This window comes from Dicentrarchus labrax, unplaced genomic scaffold (assembly GCF_905237075.1).
Source record: "Dicentrarchus labrax unplaced genomic scaffold, dlabrax2021, whole genome shotgun sequence".
In the NCBI taxonomy this organism is placed as follows: Eukaryota; Metazoa; Chordata; class Actinopteri; family Moronidae; genus Dicentrarchus; species Dicentrarchus labrax.
This window is the reverse complement of record NW_026136711.1, coordinates 18,476,151-18,495,651: the sequence shown is the minus strand read 5'-3', so window position 1 is coordinate 18,495,651 and position 19,501 is coordinate 18,476,151. Positions and strand designations below refer to the sequence as shown.

The 19,501-nt window shown below is 40.3% G+C and overlaps 1 protein-coding gene across 2 annotated transcripts; it reads right to left on the bottom strand.

Moving 5' to 3' along the window:
• Positions 1 to 1,107: 1,107 nt before the first annotated feature.
• c1ql4b (complement component 1, q subcomponent-like 4b) lies at positions 1,108 to 19,207 on the bottom strand. Of its 2 annotated transcripts, none has more exons than XM_051415919.1 (4): positions 19,193 to 19,207; positions 18,499 to 18,748; positions 16,539 to 17,996; positions 1,108 to 1,989 (listed from the first exon to the last, which is right to left on the bottom strand). In XM_051415919.1, the coding sequence occupies exons 3-4, from the start codon at positions 17,076 to 17,078 to the stop codon at positions 1,810 to 1,812; spliced, it is 720 nt and encodes a 239-aa protein (XP_051271879.1). In that variant the 5' UTR covers positions 17,079 to 17,996; positions 18,499 to 18,748; positions 19,193 to 19,207; the 3' UTR covers positions 1,108 to 1,809. The 2 variants fall into 2 exon arrangements, with proteins under 2 accessions (XP_051271879.1, XP_051271877.1); XM_051415917.1 differs by lacking the exon at positions 19,193 to 19,207 and adding an exon at positions 18,923 to 18,979.
• Positions 19,208 to 19,501: the final 294 nt, after the last annotated feature.

Sequence of the window (19,501 nt, the reverse complement as noted above, 5' to 3'; positions counted from 1 at the left end):
ATGGCACATGGCAGTAAAACATCAACAACAGTCACCTGTCACATGGGTATATTCACAGTCAAATTAAATGAATAGTTCGACACTGAGTGAAAGCATGAAATAAGCTTATTTGCTTTCTTGCAGAGAGTTAGATGAGAAGGTCGATACCACTCTCACGTCTGTAGGGTAAATATGAAGCAACAACCAGCCGCTGGTTAGCTTAGCTTAGCAGAAATACTAGAAACAGGCGAATACAGCTAACCTGGCTCTATCCATAATATGCTAACCCAAACACTTTTTTGTACGTATTAAACAAATGAGGTATAACTTGTTATTTAGTGAGCTTTAAAGATTCTGGTAGGTGGGTTGTAAAACCTTTTGGCAGAGCCAGGCTAGCTGTTTACCCCTCCTCCCAATGCTGTGTTAGCATCGGATTAGCGGGGCTGTTCTTAAGATTGATGCGGCTCTCTGACATTCACACCAACTTCACGCTGTCTTTGGTCAGCTGTGCAGAGGTCAGAAAGGAACTAGGGTTTGAGCTCCTCTCTCTCGCTCTCTTTTTTCTCTTGTTATGCTATTTCAGTCACTTTTCATGTGAGCAAGTAAGTGCAACATTATGAATGTCTTCTAAGAGAGACGGTCTGAAAATGGGCACCATTATCCCCATTTTTAAACAATATTGTGCAACCTTGCTCTCCGTATGCGCCAGCCTTTCAATCTGCCTTCGAGTGTAGCCGTTCTGAACTGAATGTCAACACTTTTCCAACTTTGCCGGCCAAACACTTCGTACAACCCACCCAGCCCTTATGCTACACCCAGCTAACCAGCTGTTGGTCGTAGTGTTGTAATGAACAGAGAGATATGAGAATGGTAACATTGTTTTCATCTGCCTCTCGGCAGGAAAGCAAAGAGGCGTATGTCCCAAAATGTCGAACAGTTTCAATAAAGTCATACAGCAAACTAGGGAGGTGTGAGTGTGAACAGATGAGGGCGTAGAGGAAGCCTCATTAGTAGGACATGATGAAGCTCTGTCATAAGCTCTGGCTCAGGGAAAATCTCAAAGCTAAACCTCAGTATCGATATGCTGTGTGTGTTAAGGGACTGTTACCAACAACTTGACAACCCCCCCCTCCCTTAACAGGAGTCAGACAGTGCAAGTTAAACTGACAGCAACGCTGCTTTGACACCTCAGCACAAACACACACACATATGCCTGCACACGGGCATGAGCACAGACATACAACACACTGGATTATGTTCATGTTGTTGGCTATATTATCAGCTGCGATCAATATATTCATGACTTTTCTCGTTTGGAAATCCATCTCAGAGCGAAGGCGAGAGGCTGCAGCCAAGAACACGCACTTCGATTTACAGTCTACATTCAGAGATTATTTCAGTCGATTTCAGACCAGTGGCTAAAATGGTCATCTTGTCTCAGTGTAACAACTGATAGGAGATGCTCAATTAATGTGTGCACACCTGTGTGTGTATGTGCGTGTGTACAAGCAAATGTGTGCATATGAAACAGATGTGAATCATGTGTTTTAGCCATGCTTACACATGCTGTACATGGCACAGAATAATGATTACACAAGTGTGTGTCTCAGAAGTAAATGTTACCTGGTAATATATACAATATTATATTCATTTTTACACATATTCTCTTCAAACTGTTAACTGTGATCATGTTATTACATGTTTTGTGTACTGAACAGCATTGAAATGGTAAAGTACATTATGGCAGCATGGTGTGTTAGATGCAGAAAGGAGAGGACACTTTTTTTGCTTGATTACAGGGAGAGAGAGTATATAAATGTGAGTATACTGTCAGTCAGGGTAGATGAGGAAGCCAGAGAAGGTGCTGTATTTGTTGGTGTTTCCGCCGTGAACTTTGCCCCCGTCCAGCTGTACACACACTTCGTCCCCCACATCCAGGTGCAGGATGACGCTGTTGGAGGCGTAGTCGTAGTTCTGATCTGCATCTTGAGCAATTGCACTGGCCCTCACCTGAGACAGAGAGAGAAGATGTTCATAGGCTGTAAAGATGGAAACAAACAGATACAAAAAGAGTGTTGTGGTCTATGTTTAAGCTGCTGATGTTCCACTGTTTTTTCTTGGATATTTTAATCCTTTATTATAGACAGCGAATAGATGTATTATATTTCTTATTCACTAAAAAATATAATATCGGGAATTATCGATATTGGGTTTTTATAACCGATGTTTGTTCTGTAGGCTTCAGCATTTCCGAGCCTGCATGAACGCAGCATGGGACGTTTACGGGCGCGCGCTAGATGACGTATAACAACAACAACTACGCTAGACTGGTTGGTTGCTAACCGTGGCTAACAAGCAAACAATTTAAAGCTGAATGATTTTAATATTAACACAAAATAAGTGGAATGCACCTTGAATATTTTATCCTGCTATGAGCTGTTCCTTAACCAAACTAACAATTGGCTTAGAATTTACATTAGCACTCCTTCAGGTGAATAATACAATTAAACACATTAACCAAAGATAGTGCGTAGCTAGCGATTAGCGTCAGCGCTCTTTTCAGTATTAATACAATGAAAGTTGAAGTTGTTCTCTTATTGTGCACAGACAGTGTTTACATTTGGAAAGCCATGTTGCATTTATGTATGCATCCAGTGGGGCATCACAATAAAATTAGGCATAATGTATTAATTCCACAACAGGAGATATGTTATGTTGTTACCTAACAGTTTTGGTGTAAAAAGCCTGCAGATATCGGTATCAGGTGATATCGGAATTGGAAATTGAGAGTTGGACAATATTGGAATATCGGATATCGGCAGAAAAGCCAATATCGAGCATCCCTAGTTTTTTATCAAATAACATATTTTAAAGCAGCTATAAGGAACTTTCATTTATGTTGATTCTGGTGTGGCAGTGTTACTGCCGCTGGTATTGTGCGTTTATGTAGGTCACATGACTCACGATACTTAACGACTGGAGATTTCAGTGTCTACACACTGTCTGGGGATTTCTAAATGAGAAACGTAGTTCCTTAATGGCAGCGAGAACGGCCGCTATCAAACGTAGAGCCCTTACTTCAAGGACACATCTTACCTGAAATTCTCCTCCCATTCTCTTCCATGATGAAACAAACTAGAGATACAGTGAATCACTTTGTGACAGGGAGTGAGCTTTTTAAAACAAACAGCTAAAGAGTTTGGATTGGTTCTGCAGTGTTTTTCTCTCCCACACAGTTTTAGCAATGAGTCATTTTTAGGCATCGGTATTAAATTGAGACAAACATGGCGGCAATTCAAACCGAACACCAGCCACTCTCTTTTCAGATTACTGACGTAAATATGGCACATTTTTGTTCAGATAGTAAAAGTATGACCTGCATTTTTCCCACATCATTGCTAAATGGCAGTTAATTATTTTACTCAAACAAAAAAAAAATGTGTTTGTGTTTGTAATATTCAAGGAACGATTTTCACTGACTAGCTTCCAACATTTCATTAGGGGACAATCCTCTCTGCTCCCCTTTGAATAATCATCACCACAGCCATTTAAATGTTAATAACTAGTTTCAGGAAACATGAAAAAAACGAGTATAATGCAATTTAGTGATCTAATGCAAAACATAAATGGTAGAATTTTAAATAATACCAAATTGATTTATAAGAAGAATCGTTATCAATACTGGCAATTTTGTTTTACAATTGTTTTATATAATAGGGTGATGATTTTGATGGCTTATCTTCTTCGTCTTCTCACAGTAGAACAAGTCTGTTCACTTTATCTGGATTTATTTCCTGTTTCATTCTGTGATCTTGGTGTAATGTCATCAGTACAGATGCCTTCCTGTCCACTGGGTAGATAGATGAGATGTGCAGTGATCTTTGGCCTCAAACCTCCATCTGAGCACAACCTTTCTTAGCCACCATCAATTTTTCCAGAGGATTGTTATGCTCACACCTGATCCACCTGTTGCAGAGAGTCTGATAGGGATTGCACAGATGGCATCAGGGAGGACATCAGTTTATTTGTCAAGCAATTACAGCAAACCCAATGAACGCAACATACACACACTGACAGTTGCTATATGGACATTTTGTTTGTTGCAGCTGATCGACAGCAATTGACTGTTATTTTACAGGTACTGCACAAATGGTCCATGTTACACTTACATATATGCATAGAAGAGACAATTCACAAGAAAATTACTTTAAACTCGCTGGTAATGTTGACAATGTATAGGTTCACCTTTTAAGTTGATATCGCAAACTTTAAGAAAACTGTTGTCCACTGACACATCCAGCAGACACTGTCCACCTGACAAATGTAAGTCCAATATTCACTCTGCTTTTAATTTTGCTCTCCATCAAATCTTGAGAAAAAGATCCAGCTTTTTAGCTCCTAAATGCTCCACTATGTTCACCAGCTAGTCTCTAAATTTGTCTGTCTGCCGCTTGGCAGGTAATGTGAGTTTTTAGAGCCTTTCCACCCAAATCAGCTGGGAGCTGAAATCGATGCTGATGAGAAAAAATGAAAAAAGGCCGTACATTAAAACAAAAAAAAAGAGCTGAAAGACTCTAAAATGAGTTATATTATTTTGTTTCATAGCACAAAGTAATTCGGTTATTCATAATTATAAAAACATTGATTATAGCAGCTTTAAATTTAAAGAAACTAAATAACATTCAAGGCGAGTGAGACAGTCATTCATGTTACGCTGAATTCTAACTAGCACTTTAAAAAATCTTTGAGAACCATCACCTTTATTTTTGAGTTTTTAAAGAAACGTAGAGAAGCTAAGATGCAGGAAACACAATTTTAAATTGCAATATATAAATAAATAAAACTTGTAATACATTAAATGCTAAACATGGGCATAATGCATAGGCAAGGACAGACAGTCAAACAAGACCATAGCCTTACCAAACAATGTAATCAGCACCCCTATGACATAGTTATAACAAGAGCTGATATTATGAGCTTCATAAAACTTGCATTAATGTCTGCCATATTCAAAACCAATACCCTAAGGATGCATTATCTGGTGTGAAGATCACAGAACCTGGAGCCTGACACACCTTTAAAAAGTAATATGGTCCAATGAGTCATTCGTCACTCTTTAATTTACATCTGGACAGATTTATGTGAGGAGAAACGCAGAGGGTGTCATCCACTCTGATGCACTCAGTCTGTAACGGTACGACCAGTCACGAGGAAGTCGTTACATCTGAGGATTACTCTACATGTTTACATAACAGTTAACATAAATGTGATATTGCTAAACATAGATCCAATGATGTCCCCATATTCCAAGATCCTAATGACCCCATATATGTTGCTATTAAGGTTTCATTATGATTTGGCTGAAGTCAAACGCCTACGGTAGCCCACATGGTTGTTAAATAGAGGATAAGATAGGGTAGGATATATTTAATTTGGATATAAGGCTATAATAAGATATTTCTTCTTTGCTGACTTGACTTTTCTTCAGGAGAAGAACAATTCCACTTGGCACAGGTCAGGATTCAACCAACAACATTTTAATGTGGGTAAACAGGTTTGGTTTGACGATGAACAGGGCAGTGTTTCTGTTATTTTGTCAACTTCTATTCTAAGCCCAAGTAAGTCTTTTTTGCACCCAGTAAGCAAATCTACTTTAATAAATTTCACTATCGCAGGGTAACTAACCAACTATTCAAGCAGACGATCCATTTCATAGTGGAAATAAAGTACACAAGCGCATACATATTAATGAATGCAAATATGATACCCTCACTCCATCCTTGTCTCCGGCTTTGGGTCTGGGTCTGACTGAGGATATGGTCCATCATCTCCACCAGTCATCAGGCTTCCCTGACTCTCTTGTGATCACTAAGATAAATCAAATAAGACTAAACTACCCATTTCTCCTCATCCTCCATCCAATAATGAGTTTTTTTCTCACCCATTTCATCAATTCAGCTCAATATATTTCTCCATAGAAACATTTCTTCCATGTAGAGAAGGTGAACGTTTTTAGTCCCCTCCTTCAGACGCAAATAAATCGATACATTTCCTTTGTTTTAATTCAACTCACATCACTCCATTAATTGTTGTCTCTCTCTCCACACCTCACGCCCTTTCCATCATCCCTCTCCCATTCGCTACCCCATCGCTATCTCTTCATCCTGGACCCATCTATCCATCTTTTTGTGTCCTTACACTCCAATGAGATGCAGGTCACGCACACACATTTTCTCTCCTCTGCCATGGCAGTGTTGGCGGGAGCAGCGACTAAGTGTGTCCCTGTCCGGTCTAAATCGGATTGATTAACGGTGCGCTGCTGTGGCAGGTCTCCTGAGGACCCAACCCCCCCCTACCACACAACCCCTATTGCCTACTTCCCTTCCCCCCCTTGCAGCATCCCTCCCTACCTCCAGATGCGTCAGGGCAGGCTATACATGGCAGCAGGCTACGGTAATTGGTAGTTGGACAGGCTTGGCAGCTCCCCTCTGCCTAATAGGTCCAACTCCTCAATAACTCCATACAATCACAATAAATGGGGGCACAGGATAGGCTACAGTGGTCAAATGGGCCCATGAAATACTAGCAGGAGGTCAGGATAAGATCCCACACACTCACAGCAGCTCTCTTACTCTTTTTTTTCTTTTTTTTTTATGAATCTCAAGTGAACACCTGAGAAAAACCACATGGCATATGAGACATTTTGTTATTTTATACTGTAAGACTGCTTTGCTCTGAAGGGACTGAACAGCTCCCCCGAGGAAAGCTAATAGGTTTTAGGAAAAATATAACAGTAAAGAGATTCTGACATCTTGTACATCCAACATCTGTCTACATGGTTGAACGGCAGGATTCCCCTGGTAGTATTTTCAGCTGAGTTGGAGGCTGACAGGCTGCTGCAACTTGTTACGAAAACACTATATGAGTACAATTAAAATGACTTTACTTCTCTGCATGTGCATGGACAACATTATTACAATCCCTCGATTAAACCGCACGCAGCACATTCAAAAAACACTTCTGCCTATACCTGCATCAACCACATTTAAGGATCATAACAAAAGTTGCAGCAGTGATATTCACACCACCTCATTGAAATGGCCTTTTAAATATGAACATCAGCTAATTATTATTTGCCAACCAAAAGGACACAGTATTATTTATGGCTTTTCATGGTTGACTTCCTTATGAGACACTTAGCCTCAACTCAGACAGTGGAGATGCTGACATTTAATGTGTTACATTTATGATTAATTCATGGTTGCGTTCTCCTCCTGTACATACAGTTAGCTATTTTATACATTTTATGCACATATTTTTAAGAGTGTGACATTTAAAATGTTATTACAGTCATCATCACTATTATTGCTACAATGGAATATAAGTTAATCATGAATTATAGTAATCTAGTACATTTTTTAAGGCCCACACTGTTCTTGAGTATTTTGATTTGTATGCTACTACTGCACTACATTTATCTGGCTGTAACTTTTCAGATTAAATTTTACATTAAAATGATATTATGAACTTTGAAAATAAAATGCAATCATATGATTAAACTATATCCAACGGTAGATAAAATAAAACTATAACCAGCTACAACAGTAAAATGCTTCTTACACATTTATGCATCACTAGATCTAATAATTTATTTATCATTCACATTTCACTGTCAAATCTGACAAATTCATCTTGGAAAAAAAAGATTTCCTTGGAAAAATAAATAAATGGAACCAATATTTTACTGTCTTTTTAAGTTCTAAGTGTGCTTTTAACTTTTAGTAACACTAATCATTTAACACAAATTGTATAAATTGGCTATTGGTTATTCCTCCTTGTTTTGAGGATCTGAATCCTTCCTCCACCGCTGTGGAATATATTATAATTTCTTGGTCCGAGATCGAGCTGGTGATATTGCAGAGCTTTGTGACACTGAAACCAGCACAGATGAATCTGCAGGTTCAGCTGTCAGCAACAATCACAGTGAAACCTTGTTGTCTTAAAGTGGGCAGGGGCTGGGGTTTTGGGAGTGAAAGGCAAATCAGGATTATTGTCAACAGCAGCGGAGATTGATAGCGACAAGGGAGTGAATTTCTGTCTGTTGGCCCAACGCTGTTCTGACTTGATCTGCTGCTGTTGGGGAGAAGGGGTACCCGCGGGACAATGGAGAAGATTACACTGCCTCCACTTTTCATTAGAGGGGCAACATTAAATAGGGAGCAAGAGACAGAGAGACAAAGAGAGAGAGAGAGAGAGAGAGAGAGAGAGAGAGAGACAGACAGAGAGAGAGGAAATTTACAGCATAGAAATAATTCACTGACAGCACTAAATGCTCAATAAAATCTACATTTTCAGCTGTGTGCCACTGATTTGTTTGACATATTTAAGGGTTGAGATACTGTATTTCAAATTCATTTAGCCAAAGACTCATTATCAAAGTACAGTTCTTAATGCTGCTACGTACGAGCTTTGTCTCAGACAAAAATGATGGAAGGAGGGCATGGGGTAAGGAGAAAAGAAGTAGTGAAAAGAAGGGTGTGAAAGCAGAAATTTGGATAAGGACACACAGACGAGTGAGCAGCTGCATGCACTTTTAACAGTCTAAGCACAGGATTCGGGTAAAGGAAGCCAAAGTTGAGAGGGGCTTTGAGTGATGGGGAGAGAGCCTGTTGGATAACAAACTGATCAAGCATGCCTGCTTCAGAGGAGGCGGGGGGTGGCAGTATAAATGAGGTTGGGGAGGTGGGCTGTCCATATAGTGTGTTATTTTTTCAGTTTTGTTTTGTTTCGCAGTGGTGCCTTGATCCTCTGGTAATAAAACTGACAGGATTCATTCACTGTGATGTACAGACCTCTCAGAGCAGAGCGAGGCGATTGAGACGGGGTCTCTTAAACTTACCTGAGGGACCTCTAAGGGTGAACTGGGAGAGGAGAAGAAGGGCAATTGAAATGGCCCTTTTTTGTAAAAGCTGCTGTGTTCTCTCTGCCTCCCTCCACGTGTACCAGGCTGAGGTATCCTGTTTCTATTATGCACGTCAACATGTAACCCTTCTCCTGCACTGCACACTCACACACTAATTGGCATGCTAAATGTTAATATTTTTCCATGACACTCAAGACCCAAGGTGTCAAGATGTTGATTAGAAAGTCTCTAATTGGCTCTAGACTGATCCTTTGAGGGTAGAGGAGATGCTTTAATTGGATATAAATGGGTCGTGTGGATGGTCCACCTGCAGAGCCGCCAGAGCGAAACCTCAGCTCTGAAGTTAAATTATTCTTTTTTTTTTTATGACATATTGTTTACTGTGTCATATTAACTCTGTGTGTTTTACACCTGTACACAAAGTGAAAAAACACAACATGCAGGGACCCAAACAATATTCATTTGTCATATAAAACCTGTTCATAGGTCAGAAGTTAATATCCCTCTGATTCCAATATACTTCAATACTTCCACTGTGTATTTTAACCATTGTTCATGTTAGCTCTGCTACTATCAAACACAGTGAAATACTGCTCTTTGTAAAAAGAGACACAATCCTGGTTCCTTGATGAGGAGAAATAATGATATAATGGGGAGGCAAAAGGAAAGCACAACAAAGGCATGACAAAACACAGTAACAACCAGCCGAGTCGTTTTAGTCGACAGAATATAATGGCCTCAGCCATTATAACAGAAACATATAGTCAAATAATGGCTGTGTGCATGAACGTGTGAACTCAGAGAAAAAGACGAGAAGAGAAAACGGGCAAGCTGCAAGGTATATGAGGGGATTCTTTCTGTTTGCTCTAGAAGAAATGCTGCCTGAAATGGGGGACTTTTATATCACAAAATGTTCCCCATTATAATGTCAGGCCATTGTGTCTGACACTAAACCAAGGCACCACTTTAGAAATTTACTCTTGATTAAGAATTAATCTACCAACACATGCTACTGTTGCGGGGAAAAAACACGGCTGCCAAAGTGCCAACATGGAATAAATTTGAAACTGTCTAATAAAGTGCCACATGAGGCCCATATTGACACCTTGTCTGACATACTGTAATTAGCAGCTTCCACCTCTCACAGTAGCCACATCACACCTACCTACTGGAGGCGAGCCGTTTCCTTCTTATAATTGAGTCCAAGCTTGTCACCACCAAAACTTTTAAGTGGTATATTAAATTATCTAATTAGCTCATAGATGTACAGTTATTTTTTAAGTACATGCATAAACCCTGGGATGTAGTTAAAGGTGCATTAAAAACTATGATGCATCAACGTATTGTCTTTGCTGCTTGAGAGCCAGCCCTAAAAGACACCAGTTGTCTACTTGCAAACCGTTATTCATAACCTCACAGGAATTAAAACACCTTTAATTAGACAAAACACATTCACAATAATGAAAATAATAATGAAACCAACACATGCACCTTTATCAGAACCTACACATCTATTATCCCAACCACCTGGACACCTTGCACTTTTAATCCAAAGCTTAGAGTACTCCACTTTTAATTCCTTCACTCATTTCCCTTTTCCTTCCAACCTTTACACCTTACATTGTCAAGGCTGAGCCACATGTCAGAACACTTTGTTGGGTTTTAATAAGTCATCCTCCCGTAGGTCAGATCCAAAACATCCAACCTAAGGCCACTGCCACATAATAAGGTTACCCTGTGTCAATAGCAGAGGAGATGCTGAAATGCTACTAGCATAATGATGTCATCGAAACTGTGCGTGTGTGTGTGTGTGTGTGTGTGTGTGTGTGTGTGTGTGTGGGCACTACGGACTGACCAACTGACCAACCCAGTTTCTCCCATATTGGACCAGCTATAAATATTCATACTCCCACTCCATGCTCATCACTGTAAAGGGCAAAGTACATATTGGTGGTGAATTATATATCCATTGAAAAGGTCATCTACTTCAACACCAATCTTTTGATGAGTTATGGGACACGAGGAGTGAAGAGGATTCCTTAAGTGATTCTGCTCTGCAAACTTCAGCTACAAATTACATTATCCAAAAGTTAAGACGATCAGCTGGCAACATGAGTCAGATTTGTTTCATATATGTCAGTCATTGTGTCTGATTACATAGCTTTATCCCTGCTCCGCAACTCCTCCCTTGACCAGAGGACAGAGGACTCTCTCATGTTGCCTTTTCTCTCATCCTGCTCTGTCCATTCTCCTGTGAATATCCATCCATCTATCGCTTTCTGTCAGCCCGCTTGTCTGTGCCCTGCCTGTCTCTGCAGCGATCCCTCCTCAGGATGTGTCTTATTCTCAGCTCCCTTTGACAAGACATTGATCAACACCATGCATATCAGTCTGACAATTGTTGTATACACTTGCACGTACACACACACACACACACACACACACACACACACACACACACACACACACACACACACACACACACACACACTCCCATCCTGCGAAACACACTACAGACTGACTTTAAAGGAATAGTTCGACATTTTGGGAAAGTTCATATATAGCTGGAGCCAGTAGCCTGTTAGATTTGCTTAGCATATTAGTTTGGCAATTAAATGCGTGTCTAAAATGGCAAATTGTCATCTTTGCCCTTCAGTTTTTGTTTGAATGAAACAAACCAGATTTGCTTGTTGATTGCTGGTTACAATAATGTCATTTATTCAGTAACAAGTAATAAAAAAATATTGGTAGAGGTGCTGGAGGTGTGAGGAGGTGGTTAGATGACACTTTCTCATTCCAGGTCGTCAAATAGTGACTCGGCTTTGTCACGCCCCTCAGCGTCATATATAGAAGCACATTGTACTCTTTAGCATCTGCCTGCGATTACTTTTTAACACTTTGTCAGGAAGATTTAGCCAACAAAAGTACTGTTTGTTTAGGAAAAGATGATGTTAGATAAAGTTAAATGAAGCATGTTACATGATGTAAGTCACATGATCTGCATGTCACATTGTCATTGTTGGGGCAACAAGACTTGGTTTCACACAGGACACAAACCTGCACTCGTCTGGACGAAAGTCCTGCGTGGGTTTGACCAATCCATCCCAACCCCTTCCTGACACACATTTTGTTGCTCTTTACACTATGTCACCAGACATGGATGGGTTACATTGGAGTTAGCTATACGGGGATGGGCGGCCAGGCATGTCCTGGATGACCTCTGTGCCACCCCTTCATAATGATGAATGTAATTTGTTGTCATTAGAAGTTGCTTTCCATTTGTCTCGTGAACTCAGAACCCGAGTTGGAAAGTGTAAATCTCGCAGCTATCTCGCAAGATTTCACAGAGACACACCCCCTTTTGGTCGGAATTTCAGCCGTCCAGCTCGGTGCTCCTCACAGTGTACCGAGCTAAACGGGGGGGCACGTACGACCTGCAAAACAAAGATGGCAGCGCCCATATTAAGATGTATTTTCTTTGTATTTGTACTATGTTGGTCGTTTTAATGTCGATTTTAAATGCTCCTACACACTTGTTTACATTGCTGCTTTAGTCCTGTCACCAATTTATGCATTGCACGGTGTTGCTGTGCGTACAATACAATGTAAAGTTTTGTTTTTGAGCTGGTTTGCTAAATAGGCTAATGTAGCTAACAATAACAGTAGCCTGCCACTGCCCCTGATAGGCGAAAATGGCAAAATATTATTGAAATGTAAGACTTGCAATAACGGAATTACTTGAAATGTTAGTGTTTCTGTAGAAAAACTTATTATTATTTCACATTAAGCTTGTTTAGATGAGCCACAAGCAATAACATGACAGCTGCTGCACTTCTTTCCGACTCGTAATGCCCAAAGACAAACTGGAACGCTATCAGTGGTACAAGCCAGGCAATGACGTCACGTTCTCGTGGCAGAACAACTCGGGTTCCGAGTTCATGAGACAAAGGGAAAGCAGCAATAGTAAACCAGTATTTTCCAATAAGGACCCTCTATAGCAGTGGGAGGGTGTAGGCAGCTGAATTTATTTGTGTCATAATGGTGTTATTGCTCCATAACAGACTGTATGTCAAATCTGTGGCACTGAATTGATTTTGTGTCATGTCAGAATTATTCTAGGGCTCACTGCGTTAATTGAACCACTTCCTTTATTAGGTTTTTGTTGTTTGTTTATTTGTTTGGTCTCGTGAAGAGGCATAACTTCCTTCCTGTTTCTTAAATCCTATTAATAGCCAAAATTGCTGCATATTACTTGTTATGTGGCATCAAATAAAAAATAAATAAATAAAATATGCTCAGAATGATCTTTCAGATGTTACCTATAGGCAACATATGCAGTAGGCCTGAATTTGACAGCACAATTTAAAGTAGGCCTAATGTCTTATTTTGTAAAGTTTCGACAGACTCAAGCTGTCTGTTTCCAGTCTTTACACTATGCTAAACTAATCTGGCTCCTGCTACCAAGGTCGCCACTTTTTCTCAAAAAGTGTTGGGGACATAAGGGCTCAGATAAAAAAATCATTTTTAAGAGGTCACAACAGTCTTCCACATGCAATTTTAAGCAATGTAAATGGGGTACAGTATGAGGTTGGAGTAGATTATTATGGTGGGTCGGGAAAATTTTTACAAAGGGCATAGCCTTGGCTTGCTGCTTATGGCCTTAACCATACTCAGCATAAAACGCAAAATGCAGGGTTGAGTACCAAACGTGGTACTTTTGCTGTAAGGGTACCAACCAAATTATGACGGCACTACCGAGAATAACAATTTGCATTAAATCAGTCTGTATAAAATGTCTGAGAGCGAGACTGGTTGAGAAAGTAAGTTCTGTGTGAGTAGTGAGAGACAGAGATTAAGAGAGTGAGACTTTATGTCGCCTCTGCTGCCTGTTAAAGTCATAGTTAGACTCTCATGCAGCATGTCCATTTCTTTATGCCAGGACAAACTAATTTATAACTGATAATAGCACGAAAAAAAGTCATCTTATTATGTAAAGTACCTTAATTCAAATAATATGCAATGATCTCAATGTGTTTGCAAACTTTTGGGTATTTTTGATACAAACATTTTTAACAAATTCTGCTTTTTAAAACTGATGGGGACAAAATCGTCCATTTCAAAGTGGTGGGCACATGTCTCCAGTGCCCCTTTTGTAAATGACACCTATACCTGCTACATATTTTATTATACAGACATCACAGCGGTATCAATCTTCTTATCTAATTTTGGCAAGTGAAAAAGTGTCTCCCAAAATGTCTATTCCTAACTATTCCTTCAATGCATATTCTCACTCATTGTTGTCTCATAATCTACAAAATTACATACATAAATCTACATAAAGAAAATATTCAGAAAGATTGTTGCAGTAATAATAAAGAATGTCTTTACGAGTTTCTCAACTGACAAAGTTTTTTCAGTGTTATCTTCAAGGTTTTTCCCAATGACCTAGCTGGTTCACTCTACTACAAGAGCACTTGTCTATTAACAGAAAAAAACAGCGGATGTAATGAAACTGTGGGGGCAAGATCAGCACTGAATTGGGTTAAATAATTTAGTTGATGGAAAAGATAATTAATGGGGAAGGAGTCAATAGCCAGTGTGGACGATAAAAGCGTGTGTGTGTGTGTGTGTGTGTGTGTGTGTGTGTGTGTGTGTGTGTGTGTGTGTGTGTGTGTGTGTGTGTGTGTGTGTAATGGAGAGGGGCACAGGTGGAGGGGAGAAGATCTCATCTAAAGGCTATGAAAGATTTAACAGCAGGAGAAGACAGGAATGACAATGTCTGTGAAGGCAGGCAACAAACCAAGTCCCCCAATTATATCTGGCATTTAAATGTCTGTCCTCTTTATTCTGCACTTTATGCACATCCCATCAAATCAATGAAATAGGGAATAACTATTTTTATGGACTTGATCTGTCACAAAAAAAGATCTACAATATAATAATGTGTGTATTTGGTAAGTCTATTAAAACAAAGCAGTATGAAAACAATCTAATTCTGTACTAAACTACTACTTAACCATAGTTGTTATTATGTTAGTAGGGGTAAAGCTCCAGTCAACCACTGCAATAAACCTAGCTTTAATTCTCTGTAGCAGGCCCCATGATGTTGTAGTCAGTCACACTGTAGGTAGCATTGTTGCATTGCGACGGATAGCGGGAAAGCCAACAAGGGCCAGCTGCACTGATTGGTGTAGCGTGAATTTACAGATTAAGTTTTCATATGGCAACAGTAGGGTTAGCAAGAAAAAGTGATGAGGACTACAGGAAACTAGGCACTTTAAAAAGAAAACAATTCCACACAAAACAGGGAGCGGAGAGCTCTGGAGGCCCAATGGTTAAGACTTACACAACCTAACAACAACCTCCAGGGTTCAATTCAAGCTGGGGATTTAAGTTATATGTCATACATTTCCTGTCTATCGCTTCATCATCAATTATCAAAATTGTGCCAATCTTGCATGTTCACATAATAATGAACTTGAAACTGGGCATTTTTTAGATAGGATTAGTGACAATGGTTTTAAATGCAAACCATTGAGCTGTCCCCTGTTGAATTCATATTGTCTCTGTTTTATTTACAGTCTTTTCAGATGTAGATTCACTAAAGCATATCAGTAAACAGTAGCCTGGCTGGATGATGGTCTGCTCAGCAGCATAATGCTGTCAGTTCTTGTACCATGTAAATTATGTGTAGAAGAAACACTGTTGTACCATCAAACACTCAGCCTAGTTTGACTTGCCTTGTAACAATGCAAAGCATGATTTTTCTTCTTCTCTGGTAATCCCCAGGACGTCACTCTTCTGTTCTGCAGCACACATGTCAGAGTCAGGGCTCCTCACTAGAGTGAGGGCTTAGTACTTCAAGCTTGTCATGGATCTCCAGATGGAAGCATTCAAGGCTTTTTCCAGACATTTGTACTTGTTTATTTATTAGAGTTAAAGCCAGAGTTCCTCAGAGGACAGTAGCCAGCTGTTGCATTTTGGCTTTGTTCCACCGAGACGTGGAGGATTGTTATCCTCTTGATCGCTTGGCTGTCACTCTCTCTCTCTTTCTCTCTCTCTCTCTCTCTCTCTCTCTCTCTCTCTCTCTCTCTCTCTCTGTCCTTCTCCCTTTGTTTGCAAGTTTGCGTTATTTTTATTTTATCCTGGCTTTATTTCTTATTTGTCCACCAAAGTAAATCAAAAACAAGTTTAACAAAGTTATTTTAACCCAAATTAGAATCTTTCCCCAACTTTTTTTTGTTTTTTTTGTCTAAACCTGAACCAAACTTAATTATTTTGGTGTAAGATTAATGGTTTTATTTTTGCAATTTTGGAGTTCTATAATCATTTTGAAAATATCAGTTTAGAAAACATTTATATATATTTTTATATATATGTTTAATTTAACTTGTTGTGAATTTATGTTTCACTAGCTTGCATTATAAAAGTGTTCCTGTTGTTGTCTCCCCTGCTTGGTGTGCCACAGAGTGATAGTGGTTCAAACTCTCCACATGAGTGCACACAAGATTTTCACCAATTTTGTTTGGTTAACATTTGCTGACTGGAGATTGTTTAAAAAGGCAGAGCTCTCAGATCACATTATCAGAGGGAGACTTCATACAAACACGCCCACCTAACACCCAGACACACTCACCTGTCCGTTCTTCTTCAGGTCAGCCCACATGCTCGTCCCATCACCTCCTCTCATCAGGACATGGTAGGTGAAGTAGTAGATGCCAGGCAGAGGGCAGGTGAACTTGCCGGTACTCGGCTCATAGTAGTTCCCTACGTTGGTCACCACGTCATCAAACTTCAGTATTTCACTCCCTTCATGTTGCTTCCGGAGGCCTGCATAGAAGGCAATTTTGGGACTGTAGAAGGATTGGCCGTAGCCACCAGGTCCAGGCCCTGGTGGACCAGGTGGGCCGGGCTTGCCAGGCTCTCCGGGGGGCCCTTTAGGACCTGGAGGACCAGGAAGTCCAGGGGTCCCTCTAAAGCCCTGTTTGCCCCTGCGGTTTGGGAAGTCTGGGGGCTGAGGGGAGACAGCTGTCAGCTCTCCTTGTGGGGGGGTGAAAGTGTCACACACCATCTTGCAGCTCCCAAGCATTTCATAATGCGTGCCCCCTCCTCCGGACCCTCCCCCCTTGGTGGTGTGGACCAATAGGGGAATGGCCACCAGCAGGACCAGAACCATGGCCACGCCGACTCCAGCCCCGATGACACGTTTCTTGCGACTGAGCCGGGAGGCGGCCAGCGTGAGGAAGTCCTCCTCCCCCTTAGCTGGAATGGTTGTGCCGGCCAGGCTGAACTCTGGGTAGAAAGTAGCTACTGGATCAAGAAGATGGAGGAGGAAAATATGTGATTGTGTGGGCCAAAGAAAAGAAATTGGGGGCTATTCTAGGAGAGGGACCGACAAGTCTCAGACAGGAGGAAATCAGAAGTCGGGGGGAGAATGACAAATAGGTTTTTCCATTTCTTGGTGTTCAGTAGATTTGTTTTGTATCCTTTTATTTTTCAGTTTCCCCTGGTTCACAATGTCTGAGATCTTTCAACCTTTCTAAAGAGTATACATCATTTTTCAAGAGAAAAATAACAGAAATATTTTAAATGTCTTTCTCAAAAAGGAGCATCACTGTTGAGATGTTGGATTTTAGGAAAGTTTCTTTTTTTTTTAATCCAGCTCTGTGGTTGTGGAGGCTCCAGTGAAAAGCTTTCAGTTGCTCAGGCAGAGAGCTGTCAGGTGGGGTCTACAGTATTCCCACTGGAGTTCATCTCACCCACCACATACGGGGAAGGGCGCTTTACTAGTCTGTCCAGGAATGAGAGGAGAAGAATGAGGAAACTGCTAAATCTCTGCGCTCGTCCTGTCTCCCTATGTTTTTGTTGATGGGCTCACACCTTTCTCTCCTGTTTTAGGGCCCTGAATTAGATTTATCTCTGTAGTCTACTCCTCTATTCAAAGTACAGGTTTATTACAGGTCATAAAAAGGATAATTCTGAGGAAAGGGCAGGCCAAATTGCATTGAATGTGTAAACTTTTGTTTTAAAGGCAGCTTTGACGAAGCAGAGAACATTTTGTCACAGCGTCACAAATCACTGAATCTCTTGCAATCTAGAAGAAAAAGAAGAGACACACACGTATAATGAAATAAGCAGTCATGGGCTAAGAAAACTCAATCCTGTTGCTATAACACATTAACTTTTAACATGAAATGTAGAAAGAAATTCAACAAACAAAGCACTTCATTTGTTTGAATTTATATTCAGCAATTTAAAATAACGAAAAAATGTGTTACAGGACTACAGAGAGGTTGGTAATAATGGATTACTGTAAGTCTATTTAAACATTTTTGTTAATAATTGTTGTTTTAATAATCAAACAAATTGGGTTCAAAGCTACATATAGACGTTATTACAGGCCTAAATGCATTATGGTATAAACTCAGTTTCTTTTAACAACAAAAATACTCTAATTTTAATATTATTAATTCCCTTTATTTAAAGCTTACACTTACATTTGAATGCACATTCAGATGTATTCAGAGTAAAAGGAAATTGTGATTTCACCAGCAAACTTTTGACAAAATCAACACAAAAGAAACAGATCAGCTTACCTGGTTTTTCTTTCCTTCTTTCTTTTCTACCCGGTTCTCAGTGGTTTTTCATCCTGCCGGTTCAGATGGAAACGCCGCAGGAAAACTGGTCCAGGACGCAATGAAATCCTTACAACACTGACTTTGACCGTCGCGTCGGGGTGAAGTTGCGCTGTGGTGCCAAAACTCAAAGTCACACTAATATTTAAACTTGCAGTAAGCATCTCATCCAGGACTCGCTCATGGTGTCCGGACCGCACCTTCCACAGTGCTGAAGGCAGTCCGAGCAGACACGGAGGAAATTTGAAGAAAAAAAAAAGAGTAACAATAATACAATTAGAAGTTGCGCTCCCTGAAATAAATTCACATATTCTGACGAGTGACTTTAACAGACTTTCGCCGTGCAGAAATCCCGACTTTATTTGGAGAGCAACAGTTCACTCACTTGTTGTATTTTCCGTCCTGCTTCTCTCCTCAGCATCTGCCTACTACTGCTCCCCCGCCCTCCCTCCGTAACACACACACACACACACACACACACACACACACACACACACACACACACACCGATTCACCGTCCCATCCTGCATGTGACCTTTTCACAAATCAAATGACTACATCTGTTTAATAGTTTAATCAAAGGTTGTCTTTTTCCGTTCAAATATTAAAGATTTATTTGCGCTACTGTTAGAATAAACGATGTGATAATACTTACAGAGTGAGGGTGTTCTCTGTCGGGTTTACAGCGTCCTTATTTGTCATTAAATGAACCTACAGTTGGCTAATATAGGGATCAAGTTGTGTATTATTTCTTTTCTTGTATAAATGCATGTTGGGTTTGCCTTCTCAGTGCCTCACGGGGCGTGCTCCAGCAGCGCATCACAGTAATAATAGTATAAGTGTACTATAACCTTGCTTGGCCAAATGAAGAGTTTCCACGCATGATTAAGATGAGCTGCTTGTGGAGCTGTGTGTTTGTGGAGAACAGCAGGTGTGCAGAGACTCAAGTGTGAGTACAAAGCGT